General features: G+C 37.1%; 2 protein-coding genes across 3 annotated transcripts in view; one reads left to right on the plus strand and one right to left on the minus strand.

The window, feature by feature from the left end:
* Window positions 1-767: 767 nt before the first annotated feature.
* LOC127506556 (BTB/POZ domain-containing protein 2) lies at window positions 768-10,721 on the minus strand. Of its 2 annotated transcripts, XM_051883147.1 has the most exons (9): window positions 10,148-10,720; window positions 9,059-9,178; window positions 8,832-8,988; window positions 8,652-8,757; window positions 4,686-4,883; window positions 4,297-4,489; window positions 4,126-4,213; window positions 2,489-2,635; window positions 768-1,727 (listed from the first exon to the last, which is right to left on the minus strand). In XM_051883147.1, exons 1-9 carry the CDS (start codon window positions 10,681-10,683, stop codon window positions 1,566-1,568), a joined length of 1,707 nt encoding a protein of 568 aa, XP_051739107.1. In that variant the 5' UTR covers window positions 10,684-10,720; the 3' UTR covers window positions 768-1,565. The 2 variants fall into 2 exon arrangements, with proteins under 2 accessions (XP_051739107.1, XP_051739106.1); XM_051883146.1 differs by lacking the exon at window positions 4,686-4,883 and having other exon boundaries at window positions 10,148-10,721.
* A 1,881-nt stretch (window positions 10,722-12,602) lies between these two features.
* Window positions 12,603-18,744, plus strand: part of LOC127502291 (protein unc-13 homolog A) — a 74,337-nt gene continuing 68,195 nt past the window's right edge. Inside the window, exon 1 of the mRNA XM_051875104.1 lies at window positions 12,603-12,988. Coding sequence (XP_051731064.1) covers window positions 12,967-12,988 — 22 coding nt within the window. The 5' untranslated portion in view covers window positions 12,603-12,966. The remainder of the gene's footprint in view (window positions 12,989-18,744) is intronic.

The raw sequence follows: 18,744 nt of genomic DNA on the forward strand, positions 1-18,744 counted from the left end.
AAAAACTGAAGAATGACTAAAAGAAAAACTTCCTGCACGGACACCTGGAATATTTACCCACGTTTATGACAATCATTACTAGTAACTTGTTCAGATTTAGAAAAAGAGCGCAGCTAATATAGTTAATGTGGTTAACAGCTGAATTCATTGGCTTTATCAAAGGAATCAAATCTCACTGTCAAAGCTATTTTAATCTGTAGTATTTAATAATTTATACACTTTATCGATGAAGCTGAAATTGAAAGTATGTACTGACTATAGTTAACTAAAACTGAAACTAAAAACACAAAAATCATTGCTAGAAAGTCTAAAATAAACAATAACTGAAATAAAACAAAAAACTTTAACATATTTTCAAAGCAACATTTCTCAATTTAGTAAAACTAAATTAATAAAAACTAGACATTTAAAAAAAAAAACTAATAAAAATGACAAAACACAAGAAAATGAAAATCAATATGTAAATGGAAAAAGATAAAAATAAAAACTAATCCAAAATATGTAATATTGGTAAAGTTTTGTATTGTAAAGTGATATATAAATAAACTTAACAAAAACAGAGACTGAGCTGAGAAGCTGGCCTGTTTAACCACAAACATATTGAAGAAATATTCTATTTATTTAACTTATTATACACAAATTATTAGGATATAAAACTAGAATTTTCCTTTATTCAGTCCTTTTGTATTCAGTCACTCGAATTGCTCAACTAATGGGTCACGTTTGTAAACAATAAATCCAGTCCTAAAAACGAGTGGACAAAAATATTCAAATGTAAAGAATGATTTAACTTTATTGGACATGAGCAGTCATACAAAGACCCAATATAACCGACCCATCTACAATCAAGAAACATCAGTGTGTGTGTTTGATCTGAACAGTCTCAATGACGGCATGCACAAGGACTGAGGTTCATCCTGTAAATAAATACTGTTCCTGAATGGATTTTCACCCTCTAATTCAATTAAGTGCTGAATGTATGAGCAAACCTTGGCACAAAAGAAAAGATGTTCCCAAAGACTTCATGTCTACAATCACACTGCCACACCAAAGCTGAACGCAGTAACTACTCCAACATGGAAACTGATTGATTTCATGTCATTTTTTTTCCATGTAATAATCTAAAAGACCATTTCAGTTCAAACTCAATGACAGTAATATGTACAGTAATTACTGCTCTTTGCTTCTGTAGGGCAGCGTAACTACAAATCATTAGTTGCATACACATCAAAAGTCATTTTTTTCCCATATAATGGAGTTAAATGTAAAGCTCTAAAACATTATGAGGTGCTTTTTTGGCAAGATTTTTAATTGCGACCCAGATCGACTGATGCAAAATCCGATACACAAAAATAAAGATACATTTGTTACATGTCAGTCAGTCATGGGTGAGTAATTCACTGTTAACAGTCAGTGTAAATATGAGCCCTCCAAAGTCTAACTGCAACATCAGACAAACCTTCATCCTGTAACAGCGATGAGAGGTTCGTGCGTCCGTTATATACTGTCAGTGTTGCGGTCAAGTGCAATATTATGTGCCAATCGAAGCGGTCCGCTTTTGACCCCTACGTGTAGAAGATGACTTCTGGGATCTGGCCGTCCTCCACGGACGTGCCGTTGTTGTTGCCTGCGGCGTAGCAGAACGTGAAGCAGGTTTTGGTGCCGGTGCCGGACGACTCGTGCGTGACCTTCCTCATGCCCTTAGTGCCGTAGTGTGAGTCTGGACCCTGTGAAAAGGAAAGAGAGAGAGAGGAATGTTACAAACATGGGCAGATTCATCGCACATCAAGATGATCTTTATGACTCGTTTCGCAAGTCATGAAAGTCAATAAATGTATTGAAATGTATTAAATGTATTCAATAAATGTACATTAGCTGCTATAGTGCCATTTTAAAAGTTCCTAATTTTGTTTTGGAGTCTCCTACAACAGGTTTACATTCATCCAAAGTCAAAAACACTTTAATTTCCTCATAATATCCATTGCAGCATCAGCTCTTTTCTCTCAGTGTCTGAAACGGTTCAATCAAGGATTCGGTCTTTCTAAACCCCGCCTTTCTGAGAGCCTGCTCTGCTCTGATTGGTCAGCCAGCCCAGTCTGTTGTGATTGGCCACAGTGAATGTCAGATAAGAAACAGCCATTATCATATCTGAATTTCAGTAGCTGTGCCTCATTTCGAAGGCTGCGTCCAAAAAGGTCGCATTTGTTGGCTGCATACGTCATTGAGGCTGCCTCATTTCAGTAAAGTAACCATTACATTACAAAATCATAAAGAAATTACAACAATTTACGCTTTACAAGGAATAACGGTCATTTTTATAATACTTTTATAAAGTAAGGACGCATTAAATTGACCGTAAGGACATTTATATAGATTTCTACTCCAAATAAATTGTTCTTTTGACCTTTCTATTCATCAAACAATCATCTTGGTGTGGATGATTAAACTGTTAGTTTAAGCAGATTAACAAATAAACAAACGACCTCACCTTTAATGTAGCACAGGCTGTGTAATTGACATTGGGCAGAACTTCCACCGGTTCCTTAAACATGACCCTGAATGTGTTGGCCGACCCGTCACAGCTGAAGCCGGTGTCGTTCTGACCTAGAACCGTGTTGCTGTCTGTGTGAATGATCTGAAAGAAATTGTGAAGCAGACAAGCATTTACAAACATTACTCTTTTAGAATTATTCTGTAAATGAACACGTGGGTCATGTTTGGAGTGTTAAAATACTTTCCCAAGATATATACTACAGTTATTCCTTTAACTCATACAGAAGATCAGGCCACTAGCAACGGCAAGATCATGGGTTCGATTCCCAGGGAAATACATGAACTGATAAAATGTAAACTTTTAATGCATTTTAAGTCACATTTAAGAGTGTGCCAAATGCATAAATGTAAAACTATAAGGACGTCACTGGTAGTTTGACTTCCTGAAGAGTGTAACTCTTTCAAACACTGATCTGTTTGTTTGAGCGGGCTGACATGACAATGTCTGACACAACCAATGGTGTGCAAAAAAAAAAAAAAAAAAAAAAAGATGTGTAAAACAGCAAAAAAAAAAAGTGCAAAAACGGCAGCGAAAAAACACGTGCAAAGACAGCAAAAGAAAGACATGCAAAAACGACAGCAAAAAAATGTGCAAAAACGACAGCAAAAAAATGTGCAAAAACGACAGCAAAAAAATGTGCAAAAACGGCAGCAAAAAAAAGACGTGTAAAGACAGCAAAAGAAAGACGTGCAAAAAAAAAATGACAGCAAAAAAAAAGATGTGCAAAAAAGATGTGCAAAAAATGGCGAGCAAAAACGACAGCAAAAAAAAAAAGAAAAAAGTGCAAAAACAACAGCGAAAACAATGACGAGTAAAAAAATGACAGCAAAAAAGACGTGCAAAACAATTAAAACAAAAAAGACGTGCAAAAACGCAAGCAAAAAAAAAAGTGCAAAAACGACAGCAAAAACAATGACGAGCAAAAAAAATGGCGAGCAAAAACGACAGCAAAAAAAATGAGGCGTAAAAAAATGGTGCAAAAAATTGTGCAAAAACGACAGCAAAAAAATGAGGCGTAAAAAAATGACAGCAAAAAAGACGTGCAAAAAAACGACAGCAAAAAAAATGAGGTGCAAAAAATTGTGCAAAAATGACAGCAAAAAAAAACAATGACATGCAAAACTACCTGTAATGATCAACTGAACAGCATTATCATTATAGTTAACTAAAACTCAATCCACAAAAAACATTTAATAATAATTTAATAAAAAAAAAAAAAAATATATATATATATATATATATATATATGATTAAATTATTATTAAATTTTTTTTGTGGATTGAGTTTTAGTTAACTATAATAACAACGCTGTTCAGTTGATCATTACAGGTAGTTTTGCACCTAATTTTTTTTGCTGTTGTTTTTTTAATATACACACACACACACACACACACATATATATATATATATATAAAATTTTTATCAAAACTAATTCCAACTATTAATAAAAATTATAAATGTATCTCAATGATCCTAAAATAACAGAGAACTGACAAGTTTGGAAACAGACATACTTCACCTTTAAATGACCTTGCATTGCTGTCTAAACTCGTTCTGTTGGACAGACGTACCTGTATGTTGACCTGGTAGTCTGTCGGTCCGTGTATAGATCCATAAAGCCCAAAACCCACAATAAATATCCTGCGACTCACAGAGAACCTGCAAACACGGTCATTCAGTTAGTTGACGTCACACAGGCGGTGACTCTGTGAATGAACGCACGGGCGTCTCTTCTCGCTCACCGGATGCGGTCGCTGGTCCCGCTGTAGCCCCAGCGGCTCTCCACCTGACCGAAGCGCGTGATGCTGCACTCCTTCCCCCGCAGACAGCAGCGCGGCCGGTCGATGAACTCCACGCGTGGTTTAGGGTTCACAGTGAAGTGCAGGAAGAGACTCACCACCTCTCGGTCAGTCAGAATGGCCGACTGAGCAGGACCTGAGTGAAACACACACCACACATGTGCTCATTTAAACTGAGCTCCATAATCTCACTATATAAAACCATATGAGCCATAAAAGCCTGATGTATCAAATACAAAAAGACATGCAAACTTTTTTTGCTAAATTCTATTATTTGATATGTCAGGCTTTACAGGGTTAAAAGCATAAGCGAGCGCAGCACGGACAGAGACCTGCGGCAAACTCCTCTATAGTCATGAGCGGGAAGCGGATGAGACCGAGGGCTTTTCCCAGCACGCGTCTCTTGTTCTCCGGCGTGGGCTGCAGCTGCTGCCGGTGGGCTTCAGCCTCTGCCCAGCGAACCGCCGCTCCAAACAAACGCACCTCCCGCACGCCCAGAGTATCTCTCTCCAACACCGCAACCAGTGTGTCTGAGAGAGGGAGTTAAAGACAGACATCTGTGAGAAACCAACTCGGGTTGTCATGTACTTCAGTTGTTCCAATACCACAGTAAAACTAATATGCACCTGAACAAACTCAATTAAAAATTTTATTATTAATATACACTTGTTTGATAAAAAAATACAGTGAAATATTATTATAATTTAAAATAGATATGTTCTATGTGAATATATTGTAAAATGTGATCAAAGCTGAATTTTCAGCATCATTACTCCAGTCTTCAGTGTCACATGATCCTTCAGAAATCATTCTAATATGATGATTTGCTGCTCAAGAAACATTTATGATTATTATCAGTGTTGAAAACAGTTGTGCTGCTTCAGATTTTTGTAGAAACTGTCTAAATATATTTAGAATTCTTTTAGAAATAGAATATAGAAATCTTTTGTAACATTATAAATATCTTTAATGTCATGTTTGATCAACTTGCTGAATAAAAGTATTAATGTCTTTAAAGGGGGGGGTGTAATGCTATTTCATCCATTCTGACTTATTTACACTGTTAAAGAGAGTCATTCTCATGCTAAACATGGCCAAAGTTTGAAAACACGAGTTGGACGTATGACGGAGTATTTCTGTGCCAGATAAACTCTTTGAAACCGGAAGTAGTGTTTTTCGAGTGTGTCCTGTATGACGTCAAAAGAGAGCAGAATTAATTGTATAGGCACTTCTCCCTGATAAGTGTGCACACACACATCACCCAGAACAAGAGCAAGAGCACGCCCATCAACACGCTTCGTTCGGGATACGGAAGCCGAGAGATTTTTCAACAATGGCTGTGTCCCAATTCAGGGGCTGCACCCTTTGAAGGCTGCATACATCATCGAGGCAGTCTCATTTAAGAAAAATAAGCGTTAGATAGCAAAGTAAGAAAGAAATGACAGTATTTTACACCTCACAATGAGTATCAGTCAATTTTATTACAGTTACTTTTCTTAAATATGACATCCTTGATGAAGTATTCAGCCTTCAAATGCGATCTCTGAAGGACGCAGCCTCCGAAATGAGACGCAGCTCCTGTCACCAAAGGAGTGTGTTTTTGGTTGTACCTTTCTCAGCTTTCCAAAGAACCCAGCGTTAAAGGTGCAGTATGTAGGATTTCTGTGCTCTAAAGGCCTATTCAAAACAAAGGCGTAGCTTGATGATGACAAGTTTGAGCACGGAATCTTGGGACATGTGGTCTTCACCTCAACGGACAGTGCAAAAGAATAGGGATAAGACGCGGGAAGAAATCATGTTCATGGATGCGATTATTAACGTTATTGTAGTATGAAGCAGAGCAGGAAATGTTGGATGGCCTGTGTTGATAAATGGCATGCAATTCATTTTAAAACGTATTGTATGATGGAGGAAATTCTGTATTACTGTTACTAAAAATAAAGCTGCATCTGATTATGCTATGTTACCTACTTGACAAAATAGTGTTTTTCTCTGAGGCATGGTAAAGCATGGTACTCGAAAAATATCAAGAAAACTAGATTTAAACAATAAGACTAAACGTGTTGAGCTATATAACAACAATTAGTTTTCTGTCTATAAACATATCAAAACAGTTGTTCCCTTGTCTTAAAACGTGTAATATATTAAAGTGTCTTTGGTGTTTCTATGGTTTCTACAAAATAAAACCGGAAACCGAGGCAGACTGAGGGTTGACGCAGGTATGACGCAATTGACAGGCGACTCCTCACACGTCCTGGAGCCTTGGTTAAAACTGCAATTTTCTCCAACTTTACAAACACTTGGAAACATTTGGGATATTGTAAGTACTCAAGTAAACAAAATATATAACACTGGCCTAGTGGTTTTTGGATATTTTACTGCAAAAATCTTACATATTGCACCTTTAAGGGAACAGTGGATGAAGTTTGTTTTTCCGGGGCAGCAACGGAGTTGTGCATGTATGTTTGTTTGTTCCCGGGATTTCGGTGATGAATACTTTGTAAGCAAGTCCCAGTTCGGAGCTGGATTTGCAGATCGTGGGTGGTGAGTAAAGCTGCATCAGATATCTGTTTTGTTGGCAATCGGCGCCGCAAGTACATAAAATGTAAACAACAGAAACATTTTTCTTCCCTTTTTATTTATAATGGTGTCTCAGCTAGCAGACGATCTCTACGCAAAAGCTGCGCGCGCTCATGACTTTAGCTCCGCCCACGGCACGCCTCCAGGAGCTCGGCTTTTTCGGAAAGACTCGGTTTAGCGTATCTATCTTTTATAAATATGATAAAACTAAAGACTTTTCGGATATATGAAGGATGCATTGTTACTCTAGATGTACTCAAGATTAACATGAGATTGGCAGAAACTGTGTGTGACACCCCCTCTTTAAAAAAAAAAAAAAAAATCATACTGAACGCAAACTTTTGAACTTTTTTTAAAACGATGGTATGTGGCCTTTATTTATCAGTTAAGTAAAAGAAAACATTGCTTCACGTAGTTATTCAAGAACAAAAAACTAATTATAGACAATGCGACTAAAAAAACAATAGGATGAAGTACATAAAACTACTTAAATTATTGGCATGATAATGAGATATATTGATTAGGGGTGGGAATCTTTAGGCACCTCACGATCTGATCCTGATTCCGATTCTGGGAGTCACGATCCGATTTTTTCTCATTAATTCATTAAATTAGACTTAATGGTAACACTTTAGTATGAGGAACACATATTCACTATTAACTACGACTTCTGCCTCAATAAATTCCTTATTTACTGCTTATTAATAGTTAGTAAAGTAGTTGTTGTAGTTCTTAAGGATTAAGGGATGTGGAATAAGGTAATGCAGAATAAGGCATTAATATGTGCTTTATAAATAATTATAAACAGCCAATATGCAAGCTAATAATTGTCCCCCATGCTAAAGTGTTACCAACTTAATTAGACTTTAAATCTTTAAAACTTTAAATGTACTTCTCTTATTTAACCACTCATGTAATTATAAGTAGCTGCTTTTTAAAAAAAAAAAAATTACAAATTAAAAGTTAAATAAAAACTAAATAGCTTCAAAACAGACACGTAAATAAAGAAGAACAAAGAAACACATTAGAAGCAATAAAGATCACACTTTAGTTTAGGGTCCAATTCTCTAACTATTAACTATGACTTTTCCCTCAATAAACTCCTAATTTCTGCTTATTAATAGTTAATAAGGTAGTTGTTAAGTTTAGGATTAAGAGAAGTAGAATATGGTCATGCAGAATAATGCATTAATATGCGCTTTATAAGTATTAATAAACAGCTAATATCCTGGTAATATGCATGCTAATAAGCAACTAGTTAATAGTGAGGATTAGACACTAAAGAGTTATCACAATAAAGAGTGCTCAAGAGCAGTTTGATTATTACTGATGACATCATGTACAGCGGCAGATGTAAACACTGGAATGCCGATGGGTGAGATTGCATTGTAGGTGTAACATCAAGCATTGCATGCATTTCTCTCAGTGCATATATCTTACGCAACAAAACCAGTGATTGCCTTTGTAATTCTCTTCAACCTTTATGAACTTTCGATGGTTTGTGTGTGGAATTGAAAGTAAGCAGACTATGGCTGTTTCTAAAGCACAAATAGTGCAATTGCACATCGATCCAGGATCATTGAAGACAGAAACACAATGAATCGGAGACTCAATTTTTTCCTCACACCCCTAATTTTTATACTGATTCATTCCTGTCACTGACTGAGCAGCAGGCCTGTAAAGCGGTATACCGTGGATTTGAATCCATGATACATTACCGATATCAATATCTGTGAATCCTTCCGCAGCCAGAGCGTCTCCTGTGTTTTTGTCGATGTTCTCCAGGCACAGACTGGCCAGCTGCGGCTCATCAAAGAGTCTCGCCTTAACACAGACAACACAATCAGAACCACAGGAACCGGGAGTGGAAACATCACACACACGTGAATGAGACGCACCTGTGTGAGCAGCATGAACGCGTTGTCCGCTCGCAGGTTCTTCTTGAGGAACTCCACACAGTGGGCCTCCAGGGCCGGGACGGCGTATTTCTTAGCGGTGTAGAGAGTCGTCATCACCGTCTCTGGGCCAATTTGAACTTCATCAGAGTACAGGAACCTGGGGAAAAGGTCATTGTCTACACCTTTCTGGAATATATATCCATGCATATTGAGAAAAATGATCATACTTGAGCAATGAAAGGAACGCAGCAGCTTCTACATCAGGAAGCTCGATCTCTGTGGATGTTGTGGCCATGCCTCCGTTAAACATGGCATCAAATACTGCGCTGCCAGCTGCCAGAACAAACCTGGAATGGTAACAGTAATATTATATTTATAATACTGTAGATATGTTTAATAGATAATATTATTTTTATGACAAATATTCACATAAAATGTGTTTACGGCATGGTAGTATTTGCAATTGTAGCTTTTCCTTTAATTTATTCTGATTTCACTTAAAAAGTAATTTAATGAAAATTACAAAAATATGGACATTTTACGGTAATTAAAACAAATTGAAATATTTGTCATGAAAATAAAGTCAACTAATTACAAGTAATACAACTAAAACAATACATTAGGATGATGTAATAAAGCTAATTATATTATTTGCATAATTGAGTTTTAATGCATAATTCTATAATATAATATATTAATACTGATTCTGTGCTTTCAGATTTTGACTAACCTATACAATAAATATATTTAATAAATAATATTAATCCCCCCGAAATAAAGTGAATAATGTGTAGACATTTGCACTTAATATACATTTAATTTTTTCCTGATTTCACTTAAAAAAAAAAAATTTAATGAGAAATACAGAAACTTAGTGATGAAAATGTCACGATTCAAAAAAAAAAAAAAAAAAATGTAAGTCTGTTTTTCGTAAAAACGTAAATGTTATTGGCTCTTCTGTGCCACGTGACCAACTGTCACCCGCGCTATATATTACTGCGCAAGCGTGCCGCTTCAGCTGAGGGGAAGATTTTTAACGAATAATGTCTTTAATTTGAGTCCGTTCCTCACACAAAGCTATCATATGTCTTCGGAAGAAGTGGTAAAATAGCGCATGAAATATATGTACTACTGTTATGATACTTTTTTATCTTTTTTGGAGCTTTAACAGCTTCAGTCCCCACCCACTTTCACTATACTGAAAGGTCGCATGAACATCCCGCTAAACATCTCCTGTTGTGTTCCACGGGTAAACAAAGCTTAGGGCGACATGAGGGTGAATAAATGATGACAGAACTTTAAATTTAGTTAATCACCTGTGTGCTGGTATCCGCTGGACCCCCATTCCTTTCCCCACTAGAAAGTGAACATCACTCAGTACTTCATTATTGAACAAAAACGCAAATCTCTCTTTAACGGTGCTTTTCGTCGCCTGCCAGTTATAAACAGGCTCCCGGTACACGAGCACGGCAGCTGCGGCCGGGGCAGTGGACAGAGACGAGTGTGTGGCGGCCGCCGGTGTCATCACTGCGTTAGAGGGGCTTCCTGTCATATTAGAGGCGGTCGGAGCCATCGCCCCGCCCAGCGGCCCCATCACCGCCGCGGCAGCCGGGAGAGAGTTCATCAGATTCGGCGGAGGTCCAGAGGCAACACCGGGGCTTTCCAAGCCCGCGGGCCCCGTTTGAGGGTTTGAGCGTCTCGTTACGCCATGAGAGCCTCCACCGCCGCCAACGGATCCTCCGTGACTCGCAGCCAAGGCGTAAGGACTGTTGCTCGGTTGGCTGTTACCCAGTGGTCCGTGTCCGGAGAAATTTAAACACGGAACCCGACCGCTATTGTCTCCGGTAGCCATCTTGGACTGGGGCGCGCACCCGCTGAATGAGTAAACAAATCACGCGCAGTCAGTATCCTGTCATCTCACACGCACGACATCCGGTCTTAAAGGGATAGTTCACCCAAAAGTGAAATTCTGTCATCATTTACTCACCCTCAAGTTGTTCTAAAACTGTGTGAGTTTCTTTGTTCTGCTGAACACAAAAGAAGATATTTTGAAGAATGTTGGTAACCAAACGGTTTCTGGTCCCCATTGCCTTCCATAGGCATGCTATGGAAGTCAATGGAGACTAGCAGCTGTTTAGCTACCAGTGTTCTTCAAAATATTAAAAGCAGTGTTGGGGGTAACGCATTTCAAGTAACGTGAGTTCAGAAATCAGATTACTTTCCCCAAGTAACTAGTAAAGTAACACATTACATTTATATTTACAACAAAATATCTGAGTTACTTTTTCAAATAAATAACGCAAGTTACTTTGTTTTCCCATTTATTGACTGACACCTCCTGACCTGTCACCATGTTGAGAGAAATCAAGGGTAAAGGCTGGTTTATATTTATGCGTCGAACCTACGCCGTAGCAATGTCATAGGCTGTGTAGCATGCGTAGCCTACAACGTAGCGTCTCTCCAAAAATGGAACAGTATGTAAATTCTACACGGACCACAAGCGCTGTGATTGGTCTACTAGAACCCCTCCCTCAGGTCAAAAAGAAAAATCAACGCGGAGAGTGATGCAGAAGTATAAATTAGGGCTGCGCGATTTATCGCACGATACGAAAAATAACACTGAAATCGCGCTTAAGCGTGATTATGAAATCGCAAAGTCTGCGATTATTTTTTTTTATGCGCAGCTTGACAATGAAGTATGGCTCCAAATGCTAATCCATCTGAAAGCACTGCGAGTTTGAGTTGCTTATAATGTACATTTATAAAAAGCAACACGCGTCAAACACCTTTCCAGACGTGAGAAGCATTTATTAACATCTTGTCCAACAAAAGACAACATTTAATAACGTTTTTACTCCAAACTCACTTCATAACAACAGTTGAGCATCCTTATGTGAGATGATGATAAGACACAAAACATATTATTTCATAGTATTCTATACAGTGATAAAGGCTATGTCGATTAGCATTGCATTATAAATATACTTTATTATCATGAAAATTTTCGAGAAGGCTTGAAGAACTAAGGAGATAAACCATATATTGTCGTAGTCGTGTGTTTATTAGTCACGTTTAATCAATCAAAGCGTTTCAAGCTTCTGTTCATTCAGCTACAGCGATAGTATGATTCCCATAGGGATTTCCTGGAATGACGCGTGTTATCTACTTCTGCGGCAGGGCATATTTGGAGTTTCTGCGCAAGAGCGCCCTCTGGCTTTCAGATGGAGAAGCATTTACTACTGATCACAGAGCCGTACAGCTCTGACAAGCCAAATCACGTGCGATAAAATGCGATAAATCGCGATATATCGTGAAGCCCTAGTGTAAACGAAAACCGATGCGTAGCGTACGGCGTAGAGGCTAACGCAGAAGTATAAATCAGCCTTAAGCTTTGTATGCGCTGTGTAACTATGATGGTTGTTCAAAGAACAAAGAAACTCACACACACACACACACATATACATTGTGAGAACTAGTGTTTCAAACGGAAGGTGTTTAGCTTAACACGATGTCAGATTAAAACTCTCGAGACTCACGAATGTCATAACGCCCCCATTCGGATGACAGGGGATGCGCTCCGATGACGTCACGCATTCAAAAGCTGCAGTAGTGTTATCTGCGATAGAGAAATCCTGACTATACTAAAATATATATATATTTTTTTTGTAAATTCTCGTTTTGATGTTAATGTAGACGCCTCCCATATATCTGACATGTTCAGCCGGGTTCCATCAAAATGATATAGATTTATTGTGTGCTTGAATGCTTCTGCTGTTATATAATTTGAGCACGTAGGCGCAGCTCTGCATGCGGAGGTGCGGGAGTCCCTCGTGCGCGCGCGGGACAGAGAAACTCCAGCGCGTGGTGTGATGCTCCGTCTGCTTCTCATCACCGTGACGTCACGCTGCGAGCTGTCCGCGCGGCGCTGGTGCTGAAGCAAAATGGCAGTGCGCTAAACGGCCGATAAACTGAGAGGAAAGTGCTTTGTATGAAGATTTTCTCTTAGTTAGTCTGGTTATTTATGCGTTTGTTTTACTAAAGGTGTAGTCATGGCTGTATGTTGAGTGAAGGCGGCTGAATCAAATCACAGCACGTAAACGGACTGTCCCGTTCCGGAGGAGGTCGACGCGGCGCGATGTCTCTGCTGTGCGTTGGGGGTGAGTGACAGTCTTATTTTTGCCCTTTGTTGGGACAGAATTTTCTCTGACAAATTAATCCTATCATCCTACTGAGTGCTTATCAAAAAGTACCATAATACAGTATCAGAAGATTGAATCATCATCATATTCATGGCACTTATAGGCTACTTCACATGGTATTTGCTTTTTACAAATGGCATTTTGACATGTACCATGGTAGTACATGTAAATACATGGTATCCCTTATGAATAAGTACTGTTGCAGTACCACGGGACTTTGATATGCACCATATCTTTACATGTTAAGTGCATGAGTACCATGGTACTATTATGGTACATGTCCAAAAAATGTGATATACCATCACTGTTTTGTAAGGGAATGTTGTCACATAGATTTTCAGGTGTTTTACCATGGTACATATCAAAAAAAGCTTCTTTTTAGTGTTTAGTTTTCCCCCCCTCTTAAGATTCATTCATCAACTCACCTGTTAATTAAGCAGTCAAGTGTGAATATTAGAATTTAACACAGACTACATTAGAATGTTGTGGTATTTTAAGGATATGATATGTTGAAATGTGTTATTATAACGGGGTTTGCTCATATTGTGGGAAATCTCTAGAGCGGCATGTGAAATGAGCTCGTGAGGGAATCCTGTGCGTGTGGGTGTGTGAGCTTGATGAAATGACATTTCCCGTGAAGATCATTCTGGTCACGCTCTGTACGGTGCGAACCGGTGGAATCTTTCAGGGCGTCACGTTTCTTCATGTTCACCCACATTAGCTATGGGGAAAAAATAATGATTAGTTCGTGATCGGTACAGTGCAGGTTTGATTGTCAGTGCCTCAAAACAGCAATCACATAGACATCATTTTCTGTACATGCTCTGAAAGCAATATTTGTTCTGTAATGCATAATGTGCATCCAGTGTACTATAAAAAAAATGAAATAGCTGATTTTGCTCTGATGCAGTGACACGTGGCCGGCTCATTCTTCTTCTGTGCTGCACCAGTATATAACACACACACACATGCACACACACACACACACACACTAGCTGCTCTCTCACTACTAGTGCTGGTCATTATGAGCATCTCACTAAACCTGACAAGATCATGCCTGGATCATATTTTATCACAAAATCAAAGAAACACAAATATTCAAATATTTTTGAATATATATACAGTCAAACCAAAATGTATTCAGACACCTTGAGCATTTCATTCATTAATACAGTTTATTCACTATAGTTTAAAAAAATGGTAATAAAATATGACAAGATTTCAGAGTTAAACTGTGTCAGAAAAAATTAATCTTAATTATGTCAGATAACACTTAAGCAAAACATGGTCAGGTCAAAGTGTCTGAATAATTTTTGGTTCCACATTTTTATCAATTTTACTGGTAGTCCACTGTATGAAGAATTTTTTGGTATAATATGTCACAGTTTACTTTATTTTGCTATCCTCACTTACAGAAATGAACTATAGTGTCCTGCACCCACTAGTAAAAATATATCAAAAATATCAAAAATGTCTAATTTTTGATGAATAATTTTTGGTTTGACTGTATATATGTATTAATTAAAAAATATAAAGTGTTAAAAAACATGCCTGGATCATATTTTATCACAAAATCAAAGAAACACAAGCATTAAAATATTTTTATTTAGATATTTTGTGACATATTCAATGAAAAAGTTTATGTAAAAAATTATATATGGGTAAGTTAATCTAAAAAAGTAATTAATTACATCTTCAACAGTGTAACTGTACTAATTCTCTCTATAAGAAGTATTGCATTACTTATTACTAATTACTTTCTAAATCTCATATCAACCTCGACCAGTTGAACAAAACAAGGATTGATATGAAACGGCTCTTTTGATTCTTTCGAATAAATAATATAAAATTGCATAAATTATTCTTGAACTGACTGAAGTATTTAAAGGGAGAAGGTTACATTAAAAACATTCATTTTCACATTAGACGATAAATAATGATGTTAAATCCACTATTGTTTTATATAGATTTGTTCTATAGTCTCTAAAGTATTTAATGCAATTACATCAGAAGTAACTGTAATTAAATTACAGAAAAATTAAGAGTAATCCCTTACTTTACTTTTCTAGGGAAAAATAATTCAATTACAGTAATCAATTACTTAGTAATGCTTTACACCCAACACTGAATGTATAAAATGTATGTATAAAAAAATAAAATTTACAATAAGGTCTCATTTGTTAACATTATGTATTTAATTAACATGAACTAACAATGTGCAATACATTTAGTATTTATTAATTTTTGTTAATGTTAGTTAATTAAAATTCAATTGTTCATTGTTTATTCATGTTAGTTCACAGTGCATATGGTAACAAATACATTTGATTTTAATAATGTATTAGTAAATGTTGAAATTAACATTAACTAAGATTAATAAATGCTGTATTGTTTATTCTTAATTCATGTTAACTACTAACTAACTATATTGTTAATTAATGAAACCTTATTGTAAAAAATCAAATTTTCCTTACCATAATGCAAAAAGACTGACAGTGTATGTAATTTACATCTACTATTTATCATGGTAGTATTTTTTATAGCCTTAAATGATTAAAAAATTATTTTGTCCATCCAGGACTATTCTTATTATTGGTATTAATTACAGTGATGAGATTTTTTGTAATGGAAAAAAAAAATATCACAATAGTGGTCCAATTTTCCCCCATTTTTAGGGTGAAATATGCCTGGGAAATTGCTAGATTTACGCTCAAACACAATATTAAGACTCTGACAGCAGCTTCCTTCTGAAGTCAAGTCCCTCATCTGGGAATTCTGTCTCAGTCCACTCTCTCTTTCCTGCGCTGTAAATCAGGAGCTTTGATTTAGAGGAAGTCCCTGAGTAAAGGCACAGCGACTGCTCCGGAAAAGGGTCATGGGTTTATTGCTCAGAGAGACGACTGAAGCTCTTATACTTGATGTGCTGTTTGTCATGACAGAAGTGTTGGATCAATGTTCATTACAGGAGAGAGTGTGGAGCAAAAAGGGTCATGACTGAATTAAGCTCTTAAGATAGCAGAAAGACATGTGTTTGGTATTGTCAGGCGCTCCATTAGATACATTTGCATATATAACCTTTAACAGTTTGCATAATGAATTCGAAACATCCTATATGCATGCTTTACATAATAGCTCACTTTTTTCTGCTGTGATATAACTCTTATGATGTTCGGTGGTGTTGTTATCCCTCTACGGATGCTGAATGTAGGAGTGTTTTCACACTTATGTAATATTGAAAACGCTTTAGCAGTCGGCATGGGCGGATAACATCCCACCACCTGTTTTCAGCCAAACATCTCAGGAAAAAGCAAAGTCTTCACAGTTAGTAATGTGTTTCAATGTTTATGAGGAGTTTTATTGCTCACAAGTAATGTCCAAACACTTTTTAAGATACTTGGCCAAAATGAAAGAAAAATCACAAATGAGAACTCTTTTATTTCTCCTAGATTGGTATGAAGATGAAGAGCAACTTTTGCTGAAGTCTCCTTGTTTTTATATGTTGCTTGTTAGAAAACGACCATGTAATCTCACATTTGTTTCAGAAGAAATCTTAATAATGTCTTAAAGGGTTAGTTCACCCAAAAATGAAAATAATGTCATTAATTACTCACCCTCATGCCGTTCCACACCCATAAGACCTTCGTTCATCTTCAGAACACAAATTAAGATATTTTTGTTGAAATCCGATGGCTCAGTGAGGCCTGCATAGCCAGCAATGACATTTCCTCTCTCAAGATCCATTAATGTACTAAAAACATATTTAAATCAGTTCATGTGAGTACAGTGGTTCAATATTAATATTATAAAGCGACGAGAATATTTTTGGTGCACCAAAAAAAAACAAAATAACGACTTATATAGTGATGACCGATTTCAAAACACTGCTTCAGGAAGCTTCGGAGCGTTATGAATCAGCGTGTCGAATCGTGATTGCGTGTCAAACCGCCAAACTGCTGAAATCATGTGACTTTGACGCTCCGAACCGCTGATTCGACACGCTGATTCGAATCATGATTCGACACAAAAGATTCATAATGCTCCGAAGCTTCATGAAGCAGTATTTTGAAATCGGCCATCACTATATAATTCGTTATTTTGTTTTTTTGGAGCACCAAAAATATTGTCGTCGTTTTATAATATTAATATTGAACCACTGTACTCACATGAACTGATTTAAATATGTTTTTAGTACATTAATGGATCTTGAGAGAGGAAATGTCATTGCTGGCTATGGAGGCCTCACTGAGCCATCGGATTTCAACAAAAATATCTTAATTTGTGTCTTACGGGTCTGGAATGGCATGAGGGTGAGTAATAAATGACAGAATTTTCATTTTTGGGTGAACTAACCCTTTAAACGGTGTTCAGATTAGTCAAGATCTCAAAGTCTGCATTTAAAAGTCTGAAATCTCAAACATTTCTCATTAAATTCTCAAATTATTTGCGCTGCTGTCCATATAAATTTTAAAGCTCTATACTGTTATTGTATTGTAGCAAATTAGCTCAAAGGGCAAATATTAATCATTAATCATAACTTATTAATTATGAATATTTGGATCAGTTATTCGGATTAACTTGATGTAGCTAAATTAATATAACAATCAATTAATAAGTTCGTCCAGCGAACACTCAGTATTGATTATTTATTAATTCTAAGAAAGGGTAATTTTCATGGCCACAGAAAAATAATTATTTCTTAGCATGTACAGCACTTAGAGCGTGTAGCAAGATTAGGAATCGTTTAAGTGACATTATTCTGCAGGCAGAGAGTCAGAACCAAATATGTTTTGTGCACAAAGTTTTATTAAAGTCCCCCTGTAGTCAGTAATTTTATCCCTTAAAACTTTTTTAATGCCTTTAAATAGCTTGAATGTAACTCTACACCCTTGCTTCATTTAATATACACGGATCTATGAATATGATAATTAGCCCTGCCTCCACTCACTCGCACGGGCTCAGATGAGATCCACTCGGTCAACTTACTGAGGTAAACACTGCACAATGGTGTCGCTTTTTATGACGTCGGACACATGACGGTAATTGCATCTCAGAACATCAGTGGAGAAAGGCATATAGTTCATCCTAACATCGTAATATATATCATACACCCGCCATATTGCTAAATCTACCCGATTTTCCATATCAACAGAAAAATATACCGAGATAACCTTCTTTTGAGACTCCCTGCGGGTTCAGTTAATGATATGCTAAGGCACTCTGGCACATTGACGTGATTGGTTACAAGGTAGTTTGTGACGTCAGAAACACCAGTGATTTCAAACCGCGGGTTTGAGACTGTCTTTGCTTTACTGCAGTTTTAAAGAGAAAATACTCAGCAATGGTTTAACCACATGAAAAGGACCATCAGCTTCTTATTTCAAAACACCTCGTCACAGCAGTGTGTGAAGTTTCTGAGGAAGGTTTTGATGGTTCGATGGTGTTGAAGTTGCAAATTTCTTTTGCATTGAATGAAGAAATTATGACGAACTTGGGCGGTTTGACTCTGTTATGGTTGGGGAAGTTGCACATGGCTTGAGGTTTTAGGGCTTGCCGGCCCACAACCTCACGGTCAGACCGGAGAAGAAGGAAGGAAGAGACTGGGAGGGAACTTTGTGTTGGATTTTAAGTTCCAATAAAGTCACACCTCTTGAGTTTTGGCTTGAGCAATGGGAAAAGTGCAATTACCAAGCGGGAAAATTCCTCTGTTGGGAGGT

Source organism: Ctenopharyngodon idella, chromosome 2, assembly GCF_019924925.1.
Source record: "Ctenopharyngodon idella isolate HZGC_01 chromosome 2, HZGC01, whole genome shotgun sequence".
In the NCBI taxonomy this organism is placed as follows: Eukaryota; Metazoa; Chordata; class Actinopteri; order Cypriniformes; family Xenocyprididae; genus Ctenopharyngodon; species Ctenopharyngodon idella.

Coding starts and splice junctions, on each gene's coding strand:
- LOC127506556 (XM_051883147.1), bottom strand. CDS start 10,683: ATGGCTACCGGAGACAATAGCGGTCGGGTTCCGTGTTTAAATTTCTCC. Junction 8,989..9,058: donor GCGTTCCTTTCATTGCTCAA/GTATGATCATTT, acceptor CCTTTTCCCCAG/GTTCCTGTACTCTGATGAAG. Junction 1,728..2,488: donor CAGCCTGTGCTACATTAAAG/GTGAGGTCGTTT, acceptor TCCTTTTCACAG/GGTCCAGACTCACACTACGG.